Source organism: Dipodomys merriami, unplaced genomic scaffold (genome assembly GCF_024711535.1).
Source record: "Dipodomys merriami isolate MVZ:Mamm:240054 unplaced genomic scaffold, mDipMer1.0.p SCAF_4, whole genome shotgun sequence".
In the NCBI taxonomy this organism is placed as follows: Eukaryota; Metazoa; Chordata; class Mammalia; order Rodentia; family Heteromyidae; genus Dipodomys; species Dipodomys merriami.
Window position 1 is genome coordinate 21896815 of NW_027205603.1, and position 16175 is coordinate 21912989.

The 16175-nt window shown below is 35.3% G+C and overlaps 1 protein-coding gene across 2 annotated transcripts in view; it reads left to right on the top strand.

The window, feature by feature from the left end:
* LOC138805704 (ankyrin repeat domain-containing protein 62-like) overlaps positions 1-16175 on the top strand; it is a 35439-nt gene that overhangs the window by 6559 nt on the left and 12705 nt on the right. Inside the window, exons 4-10 of one of the 2 annotated variants that reach the window (XM_069990676.1) lie at positions 1154-1260; positions 4021-4082; positions 5268-5341; positions 8648-8780; positions 11002-11152; positions 13359-13539; positions 14318-14361. In XM_069990676.1, coding sequence (XP_069846777.1) covers positions 1154-1260; positions 4021-4082; positions 5268-5341; positions 8648-8780; positions 11002-11152; positions 13359-13539; positions 14318-14361 — 752 coding nt within the window. The remainder of the gene's footprint in view (positions 1-1153; positions 1261-4020; positions 4083-5267; positions 5342-8647; positions 8781-11001; positions 11153-13358; positions 13540-14317; positions 14362-16175) is intronic. The other variant, XM_069990675.1, reaches the window with a different exon arrangement.

The following is a 16175-nucleotide window of genomic DNA, read 5'->3' on the forward strand; positions in this document are numbered from 1 at the left end:
TTGATACTGTTTCATAAATGAGCTTTCAGAACTTAAAATTTTACAATAACCCCGAGATGATTGCATGATACTTCCTTGCAGTCTCGACTCCCCCCTTCCCCAGCACCACACTATTACTCTAACTTTCCTCTTCATTTCCCTCCCTCTGTGGCTGGAATGGGAAAGGAATATTAGTGGCTACATGTTTGTGCTTGCAGAATGATACCCTTTTCCTTCCAGCCTTCAGTCACTGCCATTCAGACAATCCTGTGCAATGTTGACGTCTTCTTAGTAAATAGAAGCCGGCCCTTTGAGCATTTCATACTTACTTATGAACACTCAGGTTACCTATCAAGTGAAGATTTAAAGCAGAATTTTCTGCATCACAATGGGAATTAATCCCATTGTATCTGTTAAGTTTATATCACTCTGACATTAGAATTTCAGAATTAAGACAATGACAACCAGAAAGTTAGTGGAAAGAGGAGAATCCAGTATTTGTTTTTCTGTCAGTGGGACCATGAAGTAAGTGCCTTTAGCTTGCTTGGCCTAGGTACTTATCTGGCTCCCTGCCCCTTGAGGGTTGGCTTCCAGCCCAGCTCTGTACTGATTGAAGATGGAGGCTCACTGGGATTTTTCCCAGAGTGGCTTTGAGCTTCCAGATATCTTCCAATTAAAGAAAATCCTTTTATTTCTTGATTTAAGTAACAATATGGGGTAATTGAAAACAGATGGAGTATATAATAATCAATATTGGACAGTTTTATAAAACATAATTGTCTTGAAATGTTCTGAATTACATTTCAGGGCAAGAATTGATTGAAAATTGCAGATTTCTTTTTATAATAGACATTCATGCCCAATAGCAATTATGTCAGTCTTTATTTCTGGAACATGCCACCAGTCATATAACAAATGCTGCGAAGGAACTGAGATTCTAGTAATCAGTGAATGTCTGAGTGAATTCTGGACAGTAGTTGGGTTCATGTAGCATTCATCCTTGGGAGTAGGCAGCCATTCTGGGGTGGGTGGCCAGGACTGAAGAAGGAAGATGTTACTGATTATTTATTTTCTGGATTGTGAATTTACCTACATAGGGTCATTTATTGGATTTGTCAATTCTCTTAGGAAATAGAATCTAAGGTAAATATAAATGTTTATTGTTATTTTATAGGATGAACTTCTAGTATTTATCTCTGATGAAAAGGAAAACCCACACCAGGTGACAGAAACGTCATTAAAGAGTGAAGTAAATAAATGTGAAGCGGATGAGCTAGAAAGGTAAAGCTATCTGATGAGTATTTCAAGACTTTAAGTTGTATTCTAGATTAGAAACAATCACTCAGATCAGAAATAGCAATAAATAGGAAAATATTAAATTACACTTTCTGAAAACCTACCAAATGAACAGCAGCTTTAGAAACCTTGTATTTAAGCTGTACCTTAGTTAAGCTTACCTGGTGTACCTGATGTATCCTAGCTAATTAGAAGGGAGATTAGGAGTATTGCTGTTCCAGATCAGCTTTGGCACAATGTCACTAGTGCACAGTGGTGTGTGGCCACCATCACAACTACTGTGGGAAGCAGTAGTGAGACACTTTCACAAAGGGATGAAAGCAAAAAGGCCCCGGGTCATAGCTCAAGTGGCAGGCTACTTGCATAGCAAGACTGGACTCTGAGGTCAAATTTCAATACCTCAAAAAGATAAACTTTTTTTTTTGATTAGGTCATAGGATTAATATTACATGTGCGCCAATATCTTTTCTTTTTAATACAAATTTTGTTCACATAATTTTATGTTTGTGTATTCACTAAATGAGGTCTGAATAACTTTCATACTTGTAGGTCACTTCTTAATTTATAATGAAATTCTTAATGATTGCATAGAATTTTCACCCAAAGTATAACCTCTCCTTAAAGGAATAACAAACAGTGACACATCTTTTTTTTTTTGGAGTAAAGTTTTATGTATTGTAGAATTTAAGTTGATACTAATCCAAAGTAGATGTATATAAATTATGATTAGCTTTATCAAATTAGTACAAGATCTGTATACCGAACACCATCGCTGTTGAAAGTAAGTTAGATCAAACTACATAGCAAGATATTCCATGTTCATGTGTTGGATGGACTGATATTGTTAAATCATTGTCAAGATAGCAGTGCATTCAAGTTTATCTACAGATTCAATACGATGCCTTTCAGACGAGAGGCCCATCTTTGATATTTCTGATCAGCTTTTTCTGTCTGAAGTCCAAGTTAGCATAAAATCATATTTTAATCTCTTTTTAAAATAACATCTTTTTAAGATAACATCTTTTTCAAAACTTTGAGGGTTCTTTAAATCCAAGAAAGGCAATTGTCTTTCCACATGAGTGGAATTCTTTGATACTGTTGTTTTGTTGTTTTTGCCCCTGTTGTCCAATAATGAATATTGTCTCATTGTCCTTCCTGACTCAGCATACAAGCAAAGAATATAATGTTTTAAAGACCTTATATATGTTTCTCTGTTCTGTTCTTATGATGTGCTTTTACTTGTCACAAAGCAGCAACACTCTGCTTTGGCCTCTCAGGCAGAATTGGACCTTTCTACATATACCGAGTGCAAAACCTGAGCCACTTTCTGTGGAACCACATGTTCAAAGATGTCTTGTCCTTTTACATATTTGCTTTACTTTCTTGTCAGTGAATATGACTATCTTCCCAAATGAACAACTAGGTTAAAATCATGTTACAAAAGAACTCAAAATTTCTTTTCTTGTGCTACCAGATCAAGATCCAAAGAGTTTTTGTTGTTGTTTGCTCATCCAGGGGCTTGAACTAAGGGCCTGGGTGTGTCCATAGGCTTTTGTGCTGAAGTCTAGAGCTCTGTGTCTTGAGGCACAGCTCCACATTCAACATTTTTGGTAGTTGATTGAAGTTGAGTCTCAGGACTTTCTTGCCCAGGCTGCCTTTGAACCATAATCCTCAGATCTCAGCCTCTTGAGTGGCTAGGATTACAAATGTAAGCCATGAGCTGTGAGGCTCATATTCTTACTTTATGTGAGATCACCAAACGTTCTCTTCTAATTTTCTGTGGCCTCTCAAAACAATGTTTTTTCCACAGTAGTCAAAAAAGACCAAGCCAAGTATACTTCCATGTGAAATTCCTATTTTCAAATTGAGCTTCAAATGTACAAGAATACTTGGGTTCAAGAGAGATGAACAAATCAGGACTCACTCTTATCCCTGCATAACAGGTTTGGCTTTCATGGATTTTAAGATCATCCTTAAAAGTTCTGTGGTGCAGATTTGAACCACATAGGAATGCAACAATAATAGGTGAACCTAGGGCTCGACATGTGCTACTTCACAGCCCTTGGTGTGGCTGATTCATTCAGTTGTAGAGAACAGTTATGCTATTTACTTTTATGTGATTTTACATCTAAACCTAGATACAAACTATTAAAAATTAATTTGTTCTAAATTACAAGACACAAAAAACATCTCTCATAACTGAATTAAGGCCTTCTATTTTCTGATAAATGCAATATTTGAACATCAAACCTGTGAAAAATTCTTCAATTCGGTTCTATTAGGAATTGCAGAAAAGTGGAAGAATGAAATATTGTCTTGGTTTTATTATTTCGCTAACCCTTTTTCTATATCCTGTTATCTTCCTTGCTATATGATGTTGGAAACCTATCAAACTCTTATCATTTAATGTAATTTGCTTCTGAGAAGGAAGAGCTTATTCTAGGAAGAAAAGCAGCTGCTGCTCAGGGAGCCAACCAAGAACTCTTCTGAGTTCAGGAACTTCCGTTGAGTCAAGCTGACCCAGTTCATTTGCTCTCTTTTCATTACCATTTCTCCTTATATATTGTTTCTTTAAACAAAAGCTTTATAAACTACATATTTATAGCCTTACAACTTTGAAGCATATGAGGAAATGTGTGATGTTAATGCTGAAGTCCTTTAAAACAATTTAGTATATTTGGTAGGAGTTTTTGATAGCAGCATTAGGACACTAACTTTATCTGTTACTTTTCAATTACTTGGAAGGAGGGAAACACATTTGGAGTGTAAACCAATGCAAACTAATACTTATTCAAGAAGAAACACAGGTAAGATTTCTGCTTATACATTGTGCCTGGTAGATTTATTCTATGTAAAAGCATCAGAACAAAAAGTTTGATTATATAGAAACAGTTTAAATATTCTATGTAAAAATGACATGTTTCTCTTAATGTTTGTGTTTTGCAAAAATTGTGGAAGTACTTAATTGTAGGTAATTTAAAATCCAACACAATATGCGTGTGTGTGTGTGTGTGTGTGTGTGTGTGTGTGTGTGTGTGTGTGTGTGTGTGTGTGCGCGCGCATGCGCACATGCATGCATGAGCGTGCTGGTCCTGAGGATTAAACTCAGGGCTTGGGCATTGTCTATTGGCTAGCTCTCTTAACAGTTGATGCACCTCTCCATTTCCAGCTAATATACTGAGCATATTCTTCATTATTAGTGGTTTCCAAAATTATTGTTCTTTTTACACATGCACCCAGATTTAACATGTTTGGCATGATGAAGAATATGCTTAGTATATTTTCTAACTTACTACTGTGACTTGCATATTGATTCTTATCTCTAACCCCAACACGAGATCTGTGACAGGAAGATTACAAGTTTAAGGCACATCTGAACAACATTGTAAGGATTCCTTTGGAAACAAGTTTTTATTCTAAGATAGAGAATAGTGCAGAGTGGATTTTTTGTGCTGTATTTTGTATTTTTGTTGATAGTGGGATTTGAAAAATAGACCTAAAACTAAATAGACTTGAACTTAGTGCCTGTTGCTTTTATTTTGGTAATAAATTTGAAAAGGATTCTCAAATTTGACTAGTTCAGCTGACTGTGAACCATGATTCTCTGATTTCAGTCTCCCAAGTAGCCAGGATTGGCATTAGCTGCCAGCACCCGTTTTTATTTAACGCTCTCTTTCTGAAGTTAAAAATATTGTTCATTTATGCTGATGGGTGAAAATGTGGATGAATCTTTGAGAGGATTTTCTGCTTTGAACATGATGATACCTCTTTTCCCTCTAAGAGATAAATTCCAGTTTAGGAATATAGAAATATTTCCTAAAGAAGAAAGTAAGTATTCAGATAAAGGTAAAGGTTAATTCAGTTTTAATTTGGAAAATAAAAATAGCTTATTGTTTCCAAATTTTGTCACTTTGATCTATGTAATTAAAAATCTTGCTTTAACTAATCAAAAGAAAATTTGTTCAACTAAATATTTGGTTTTTTTTTTTCAGTAGAATCACATGTGGGATCGATATTAGAGAAAAAACAGAAGAGACTTGATAGCCACGGAGATAATCAGACCAAGGTATACATAGTAAATGGGGTTGAAATTGCTGATTTAGTATTGGTTTCTTTCTTACTTTTATATTGTAGCAAGGCCATTATATCTCCATTTCTTGCCAAGTTTTCTGCTTTACTTAAATTACTAGAATTATAAAACCCATGGGAAATAAAAAATTTACAAGTTTATCTATTTCAATGTTTTCTTTTCTTTTTCTTCTGACTCATGAAAAAATGGGAGGAGCACTGGAGTTAATTCTCCTGCAAAGATCTTGTAGAATTTAGGAGTGAATCCATTGATTCCTGAGAATTTCTTTGCCAGAAAATTATTGTTCAATGCTTCAGATTTATTACTTGCTATATTTCTATTTTGGTTACTCATCTCATCTCAGATAAATTATCATGGGCCATATGCAACACCACTTTAGGTCTTCTTAATTTTTTTTTCAGTCTATTAGAATATATGTTTTGAAAATAGTCCCTAAAAACCTCTAGATAGCTGAGCTATTGGTTGTGATATTTCCTTTCTTATAGCTAATTCTTAAAAGTTTGCATTTCACACTCATTCTTTTTTCCACCAGTTGTTTCTTGAGCAGAGGGTCCTTCGGCAATCTTGATACAAGTGGGTGCTCTGACACTTGAGCTACAACTCCACTCTGGCTTTTTGTTGGTTAATTGAAGATAAGAGTCTCACAGGCTTTTCTGCCTGAGCTGCTTATGAACCACTATTTCAGCTTTCTGCATCCTAAGTAGCTAGAAATGCAACAAGAACATCTGAATTCCAAGAATCGTTTTAGTTTTTGTTTCTTTCAACTGGTAAGGACAATTTTACTTGATTCCTTAATCTAAGTTGGAAGTTGCTTATGATCCCCTAGTGTTTAGTGTTTATGTGGAGAAATCTGTTATTCTCATACATTTGCCTTGTTGTAGGACTTTTTTTTAAGCTTGCAAATTGCATTCTTTGTTCTGTATATTTAGTGTATTTAATCTTGTCTAGGAGTGTTTGGTCCCTAGTTTTACCTGCTTGGTATCTGTTGATTTTCTGTTTGATTCACCCTCTCTTTCTGAAAGGTAGGAAATTTTTCTCTTGTTGCTCTGCTTATATTTCTTATCTTTATTCTATAGCTATGAATCATGAATTTGGGTTTTGAAGGCATTCTAAATGTCTACCATTCTCTTTATAGTTTTCTCAGTGCTTTTGTATGGTATCTCTTGCCTTACACTCCAACTTTGATACTATACTTTCAACTTCTCCATCCAATTAATTAGGCTTTCAGTGAAACCTGAATCTGTGTTTCTGAGATTTTCATTTCTAAGATTTCAATTTGGCCTTTTTTCAAGATTTCTGTATCATCATCATTAGTCTCTTTCATATCTTCCATTGTCTTCTTTAATCCATTCATTATTTGCTTGAATTATTTTTAAGCTCACTTAATTGGTTTCTGTTATCGCCTTAGAATTCACGCAGCTGTGATGTATTCTTAACTTCACTGATGATTCTTGTCAAGATTTTCCTTTTTCCCCCCTCAAAATTCTGTAGTATGAACTCTGGGTCGATATACTCTCCCTATACATTTTGTTCAAGGTTAGTAGTCTATTACTGGAGCCACAGGTCTCCTTCCAGGTTTTTGATCATTAATTTGAGACAATGTTCTCACAAACATTTCTACTGAGGCTAGCTTCAAACTGCAATATTCAGAACTCAGCCTCCTGAGTAGCTAGGATTACAGGTGTGAGCCATCAATGCCTGACCTTATCATGGATTTCAAAAGCATTGTTTGAGATACATTTTCACTGTTATTTAAACACTTAATTTTGGCTTTAATGCTATTTGTGTTTTTATGATATATATGTTTTATACTAAGATCTATATGTGTATATATCATAAATATATATATATGTATACATATGTGCATATATATGTATGATACACACACATCTGATATCAAAATTGAGTAGTGACTTTGGTTTTCTCTGTCCTTTATTTAGGGATGTCTTAAGTATTATCTAAAAAAGAGTAGAGACTGGGTCATTGTGATTTTCTTGTAGCTAGACTGGATTTATATGGATTATTAATCAAACTTTTGCCTTTGATATGCAAGACAAAGAAGAATCCACTTCTTCACCCAGGAATGTGAAGTTTAGTTATAAAAGCTATCACAGATGTTAAAATACAACTTTATCATACAGTGACCTTTAAACCCCAATTTAGTCTCAACAAAGTCAAGTACCTACAAAGAAATAGGAGTAACAGGATATTTATGCTCAATGAAATCTTGGTTAAAATCACTGATAATGGAAAGGAGGAATGTAAGTAAGTAAGTGTTACATCAATTTGTGGTTTTCTATGGCAGATAGACATGGTGACTTAGCTTATAGAGGATAAGGAGAATGTGGATTTAATAGATAACAGATATGTAGTTAATGTTTTGAGGGGAGGTAGAAGAAATAATGTTATGGAGAACGTTGAAGAGATGAAAAACAACAAATCAGGTGATTTGGCCACTTACTAATAATGTAGGTATCAAAGAAGAATTAAGAATGAAGGGACTGAATCAGAGTGCAATTGTGCAGCTGTTTGCAAAAAGAAGGAAGACATGAAAGGAAGGGGGTGACAGTAAAAGCAGTGAGGGGTAAACTGAAAATACCCAATATTTTTGGACTGGAGACTGTGAATGGAGAGCAAGGAGGGTAAATATGGTCAAAGTAATGTACTGTGTACATTTGTAGAAATTGAACAATGAAATGTGTTTCATGAAGAGGGTAAAGGGAATAGGGGTAGAAGGTTAATCTGATCGAGTGCATTATAGGCAGATATTGTCATTGCAAAAGGAAATCCTCGGGGGAGGGGGGAGGCTGGGAAGGGATGTGAAGGGTAAACAAAAGGAGGAGGCTGCAATGCTTGGTAAGAAATGTACGCATTATCCTGCCCACGTAATTGTAACTCCTCTGTACAATATGTTCACAAATAAAAATAAATAAATAAATAAAAATAAATAAATTAAAAAAAGGAAATCCTCACACATGACTAATAGATGGTAATAAAATGTAGATTGATGGATGTATATATATAGATATACAATATATGATTAATAAATCAATGTAATAGTTAAGAAAATAATATATTTTAAAAATATAACTTAAAAAAGATACACTAAGGATGTAAAGATGTCTACTTTTAAATCAATAAGGTTTAGAGTGAAGTTAATATTTTTGGCTAAATTCAGATCTTTTCAGAAATATATTTTTTCTGCTTTCATCAAAAATAAACACATGCTTTTGTGTAAAATATGTGAGGGACAAATTGAAAACAGTATTATTAATTTCACAGGTTCTAAACATGGTCAGTAGCCTGAATGACCTTAATGACTTAACTGAATTATCTGAAAAAGCTTCTACGTATTCTGAATTGCCTACAGCTGAGTTTGTCTCCCCAATGGAAGAGCTGGAGAAGGAGTCTAAAGGTCAGACCATATTGTAAATGTGTGGCCTTTTCATCTCTATTATTATACTACCATGTCTAGTATACTAAAATGAAACTGTAGAATATTAATGTGACATAAGGCTGCTCATGTCATTGATACAATTTATCTAAAAACAGAATAGTAGTAGAGTTATCCCTTGCAATGTGTATATAAATAGAGTGAGAGTTGTCTCACATCTTACTAAAGAGCTTAGGCTCACTTTACTTTCCTGAGTGTGAGGTAGTGCTTCAGATCTATTTGTTGCCTCCAGGTCTATCTGTATTTTGTCACTGTGGGATCAGGTAACCACTGTCATTACAGGCCCTGAGACCATGATCTACCCTGTAACTGTCATTATGCAGTTAAAAATGTTACTTAAGACCTTATTATTTTTTCTCCTTTGGTGTAAAGTAGACTTCTCATTCTTCTAGCTTTATCTTTAATATCTTGGAGTTTCTACAATTGTCTACATATTTGTCTTTACTAGAACTTTCAGAATTTTAGTAGCCTTAGGGAGGTAAATTTTGATATGATAATTTACACATTTATGCATTTCTACACATGCGTATGGATTTTACAATGGCTTATCAAGTACAAAAAAGGCATTTAAACATACTAGAAATTATATTCAATCAAGATGGTTATTATATTATTTTTTTGTGTATGCTGGTCCTGAGGATTGAACTCATAGCCTGGGTGCTATCCTACAGATTTTTGGGTTTTTTTTTGGTCCGGTTGTGGGGCCTGAACTCTGGGCCTGGGCGCTGTCCCTCAGCTCTTCAGCTCAAGGCTAGCGCTCTACCACTTGAGCCACAGTGCCACTTCCGGCTTTTTTCTTTTTGCTTATGTGGTGCTGAGGAAGTGAACCCAGGGCCTCAGGCTTGCAAGGCAAGCACTCTACCACTGAGCCACCTTCCCAGCCCCCTATCCTACAGTTTTAAGCTCAAGGCTAGTTAGGGCTTGACCACAGGTCCACTTTGGCTCTTTTTTTAAATTTAAAATTTTTAATAGTACATTGTTGATGAGAGGCTCAAGGACTTTCCTATCCAAGCTTGCTTCAAAGCTTGATCCGCAGATCTCAGCCTCTTGAGTAGTTAGGATCAAAAGCATGAGCCACTGGCACCCAGCACAAGATGTTCATTATTAAGATACTAAAACTATCTAAGAAAATTACAGGGTTAGGCTTTATTTTTTGCCTTTTTTGTTGTTGTTTAAGTAGTAGCATAAATTAGCACCTGTTAACTGACCATGTCAAATATAGATCTAAATAGTCTCTTGGAACATGATGTAGGTTAGTGAGAATGTCCCAAACTACTTCCTGTTTATCCACCTTTCTTTTCAGTAGACATCTCTTCTTCTGGAAAGATTACTTGTACACAGTGTTGATTAACTGTGTTCTTCACTGACAGAATGGAGCTTTATTTCTGCATAAGATTAAATTTATAGTGTTCCATTTATATGTTTTTTTTCTTCTCTAAACTTTAAGATTATTTATTTTTGTTTTTTGTTTTTTTTTTGGTCCGGTCGTGGGTCCTGAACTCTGGGCCTGGGCACTGTCCCTCAGCACTTCAGCTCAAGGCTAGCACTCTACCACTTGAGCCACAGCGCCACTTCCAGCTTTTTTCTTTTAGCTTATGTGGTGCTGAGGAATCGAACCCAGGGCCTCAGGCATGCAAGGCAAGCGCTCTATCACTGAGCCACCTTCCCAGCCCAAACTTTAAGATTATTAAACAGAACAATAGTTTCATCTTTTCTTTCTGCAGGACTTATTATAATGTGCTCCACATCTTAGGCATTGAGCCCACATCACACCGTGAAGTGTATAAATGTGAAAATGTACATTCCTTTTGATGTTGACTATACTGATATCTGAACTCAGGACCTCACACTTGCTAGAAAGGCCCTCCAACCACTCAACCATTCTCCATAATTTTCATTCTCTATTATGAGAGAGTCTTGCATTTGTTGGGTCCAAGTGTGGATCACAATCCTCAGGGTTTATATTTAAAAATCTAGTTGGGGTGACAGATACTGGACAATGGTCTCAGCCATATCTTCAGAATGGTCCCATGAACTGTTTGTCTCAACTGGCTTTGAACTACAAATATCCTAATTGCAACCTTCTGGTGAGCAGTATTTATGGGCAAGGTTACCATGCTCCACTTGTGTACACCTTTATCAAAGGAATTTCTCATATAATTATTTTTTTCTCTTGGTATAGAGCCTTGCACCATACTTAGAAGGACAGAAATATTGCATATATATGAAAAACTGTTGAAAGATCTCAGAAAAAAACTAGAGGAGGACCAAAGTAATCTGGTCAAATTACAGATGGAACAAGACTTACTGGACATGAAAATAGAGTGCTGGAGGTATTGTATTGTACCACAGATATGCATGCAATTTTATATGTGATGTAAATTAATGACATGTTGTAAAGTTAAGCATAAATACTTCCAAACAGTGTATTCTCCACAATTTTAAGGGCGATATAGCTGTCTATTGTATATAAATCTTCCTATCCGCTCATAAAGCACTGCTCACTGACCCTTTTAATTGTATGCAGGAAGTTAATATGAACTTACAATTTTACCAGCAGTGTTTGATATATGATATATGATAACTTGTCTAAAGGCAAAATTTTAGTGTATAGAGTTTCTTTAATGCTCCATTAGTTGAGTGTGTGTCATTGAAAATGGGAGGTCAGTACTTTACCACTGAGCCAAACCTTTAGTTGTGGCTATATGTTTAATACAGGAACCTTAAGGAGGGAAATAAAAATGGATTATCAAGTAGATTTTCAACATTTTTTCTCTTCTGTAGATAAGAGAAATGTGTTGAGAGGCCAATATCATTTTTTTTCCTTATTTTCTTTTGGTTGATCATGGGGCTTGAACTCTGAGCTTGGGCACTGTCCCTGCGCTCTTCAGCTCAAGGCGAGTGCTCTACTGCTTGAGCCACAGTGCCACTTCCAGTTTTCTGGTAGTTAATTGGAGATAAGAGTCTCATGGACTTTTCTGCCCAGGCTGGTTTTAAACCATGATCCTCAGCTCTCAGCCTCCTGAGTAGCTAGGATTACAGGCGTGAGCCACTGGCCGCCCGGCTGCCAATATTATTTTTGTACATACTCATCAGAACCTTTTCTGTTACTAGAGGGACTTAAAATTGTTTCTAAATTGCATAATAATCAACCTAATAAAGTGAAGATGCTACAAAACAGCAGATATTAGCATCTTTTGACTAATTGTGAATTGCAGTAATATGCAATATCACATTGTAAATCATTTTAGGGAATAAAGTTGTATGTCTTTAGGTGAAAGCGTTTCTAGTGAAGTCATAAACTTATTTAAGACAAATGCTTTCTCAGATCATTTCACTTCAATAAGGCAGTTTTATGAGGAAGAAAGTAGGACAAATAAGATTTAAAATATAAATTTAAATTAAAATATAAATTTCAACAAATTTGTTTATTGAATAATTCCTAAATTTCTTCTCTGTAATAGTTGTCAATATTGACTTGTAACCAAAAGTTGCCATGCAACAGAATGGATTTTCATTACTACATTTTCATATGTCCATATGAAATTTTATAATTTCATTGAAATCTGAAAATGAAAGAAATGCAGGACAGAAATACTAGAAAGGAAAATATTTGAAAGGAAAATACTTGACTTTATGAGAAAAAATATATCAATATCTTAAAAGTGAGATCACTAATAAATCATTTTCTTTATAATAAATGAAAATTTTAAGATGGGCTGGGTGCCTATGTCTCAGACCTGTAATCCTAGCTACTCAGGAGGGTGAGCTCTGTGGTTTGTGGTTCACAGAAAAGTCCGTGAGACTCTAATCTTCAATTAATCACCAAAATAAATCTGAATGTGGAGCTATGGCTTAAGTGATAGAGCATTAACCTTGAGCTGATAAAAGCCCCAGAACACATGGTTTCCTTTATTTGCAATAACTAGTACACATCTAGGATAATCTTACCAGACAAACAGAAAAGGTCAAATGCTTATACACATGGTCATATAAGATGATGCTAAGAAAAATGAACCCCAAGATAGGGACACAAAAAATTTTATCTTTGTTGCTGTTGTTTTTAATGTACTATATGATTTTTTTTGGTTTCTTTTGTATGTTCTTCCCCCATGGTATAACCCTTGTTTCACTGTATTTGATTCCAGTGCCCTGCTCTTGTATATACATTTTTTCTAATTTGAGGAGGGGAAGGGAAATAACAAAATGCTGAAATAAGGGTGCAGGTATACAGGTTGACCCATTGTAACAATGAGATGTACAAGACACTATGTTGAAAACGAACTTCACAATTTGCGGGGGAAGGGAGGAGTTGGGGAGGTGGGGAGGGAAAGGATAGTAGAGGAAGAACAAAGGAGGGGGTAACAGTGCCCAATAGGAAATGTACTCATTACCTTACTCATGTAACTGTAACCCCTCTGTACAGTATCTTTACAATAAAAAATATATTAAAACAATCCCAGGGACAATACCCAGGCCCTGAATGCAAGCACAGTAACGATTGGCAAAAATAAATAAGGTGATACTGCTTATTCACAGAAATTTTGTACACAAAAGAAAGGAAAGAGAAACTAATCGGTCTCATGACAATATTTATGAAGAGTTGATTGTCAAAGAACCGCAACTTGATAATGAACTGAAATCGAACGAACACCTTGAAGTTGTTGGTCTCAAGACAGCAGATATAGAATTGAAACTTCCAAAAGAAAACTTGAGTGAGGTAAATTAATCTTCTGTAATATTGTCACATTTCTAATGTTATTAAGTGGCAGGAAGAACTAAGTGTAGTGCAATCTCATAATGGACTTCTAAGGGCATCTTTGAAAGTAGAAATTTTCATTATCTAAAAATAGTTTTATAGTATTTTGAAGTTTAATGGTAAATATATACACATTTAACTAATTATTTTTCAGCAAGTCAGGTATAAAAAAATCTCCTTTTGTCAAGGACTTATGGCTCATGCCTGTAAGGCTCATTCCTTAGTTACTCAGGAGAATGAGGTCTATCGATGGTGGTTTAAAGGTAGAAATTCTTATCTCCAGTTAACCTCCACAAAGGCAGAATTAGAGCTGTGGCTTGAGTAATAAAGTTCTAGCCTTGAGCACAAAAAAGCTCAGGGACAACACAAAACACACACACACACACACACACACACACACATACACACACACACACATGTTTCCTTTTATGAAATGAAATCAGGAAATGAACATTGTGGAAAGAGGACTACTAACATATATATATATATATATATATATATATATATATATATATATAATTCAATTTGAGCTATTGGAAGAAGTCTTTAGTTTTTCAAAATTTGATGATTGACATCAGATTTATAGGCATACTTTGAAAATAGACCAAATGTATTCTACTGAAGAAATCTTTCTCAGACAAGTGCATCTCTAGACTTTTAGAGCTAATTTTATTAAGTGTTTGTCAAAGTCTGAATATAATAAATAAAAATTCAACATCCTGGTTGACAAAATTTTCAGGGAGAAGAAAAGGATGAAGACCTCATGTTGCAAGAACAACTTGGGTAAGAGTTTCTTTTTTCTATCATTTAATTGATTAAATGTGTTTTTTTGAAATCCTGAGTCCAAATTGCTTTTTCGGAATTAAAAAAATTAATTAATTTTCAAAGTTACTTGAGAAACTCACAGTAAACCTTATTCCATTTTTTTTGTATTGGCTTATATGAGATATACAGGGAGGGATTCATTGTTATGTCTTCTTCCATGGAAATGCTTATTCCAATCAAGTTCACCCCTTACAGCACACTCCTTACAACCTTTCTTCTAAGAAGTGTTATCCCAAACAGGTTTTTTGTTCCATTTTCTTTTTTTTTATTGTGAAAATACTATACAGAGGGGTTACAATTACATGGGCAAGATAGTGAGTACATTTCTTATCAAGCTTTGTAGCCTCCTCCTTTGTTTACCCTTCCCATCCCTTCCCATCCTCCCTCCCCCCCAATCCTCCCCCCCAAGTTGTAAAGTTCTTTTTGTTCCATTTTCGTAACTGCAAAGAGTTTATTCTGATAATATTCAATCATCTGGATCCTCCCAAGAGACCGGTTTTTCTCCTGCTAGTCTCACTCTCCCACGGAGTCTTTTTCTTCCTTCCCATCTCCCTATTGATCATGAATCTTTGTTGAGTTTCTCTGTGCTCCTCAGTGTATTCTTGTGATGTATTGCAGTTATTCATCCTCTTTCTTTTTCAATTCTCCAGTCTGCTCCTTCTGAATAGTCTCCTGATTCATATGTGTGCATTTGTGCATGCATGCATGAGTGTGTTTGTGCACACACATACATACCGCAGCTTCTTTATTCATCTGGTGTTATGTCCCTTATTTATTCCATTTTTTGGCTATTGTGAGCAGAGTGAGCAATAAATATGGAGATGCAGGGGATCTTCTCATGCTCTGATTTATTCTCCTTAAGATAAATGCCTAATAGGAGTATGGCAGAGTCATAGGGAAGATCTATCTTTTGTGATTGAGGATTCTGTGTATTGACTTCTTTTTGAACATTGTATTTTGTTCTAGTAGCCAGTGTTTCAGTATTTGTCAGACACTAATGGCACATGCCATTAGTTTTGGTGCCTTCTGAAGCAGACAAACTTGAGAGACTCATTTCCAAGTAACCAGCAAAATGCCAAAATGCCAAGGCCTTTGAATGCATGAGGTTTTGAATTTAAGTCCAATGCTCTTTAACACTTTTTTATTTTTAATTTTTATTTCTTACTGTGAATATACTGTACAGAGGGGTTACAATTACATGGGCAAGATAATGAGTAAATTTCTTATGAAGTATTGCAGCCTCCTCCTTTGTTTACCCTTCACATCCCTTCCCAGCCTCCCCCCACCCCTCCACCTCATCCTCCCCCCCCAAAGTTGTAAAGTTCGTTTTCGACATGACAACTTGTACTTCTCATTGTTGTAACGGGTCCACAGTTATCCTTACCCAATGCTCTTTAAAAAAATGTATTTTTTACCTTTTTTACCTTCATCTGTAAGCATAATTTTCTTCTTTACTTTGGATGACCTCTCTATATAATTCATGTTAGGTAGTAAGACAATGTTTCACATGACATAGTAAAATCAAATATTAATAAATTTGAGATTCATTTGTATTATTACATTATTGTTTATCTTTTACTTGTGTGCTGGTCTCACAGCTTGAACTCAGGGCCCAAGTACTGTCCCTAGCACTTTGCTTAAAGCTGGCATACCTCTGCTTGATCCACAACTTCATACCCAAGGTTTTGGTGGTTAATTAGAGGTAAGGAATCTCAAAGGTTTTCCTTCCTGGGATGACTTCTATTTACAATCCTCAGATCTCAGCTTCCTGA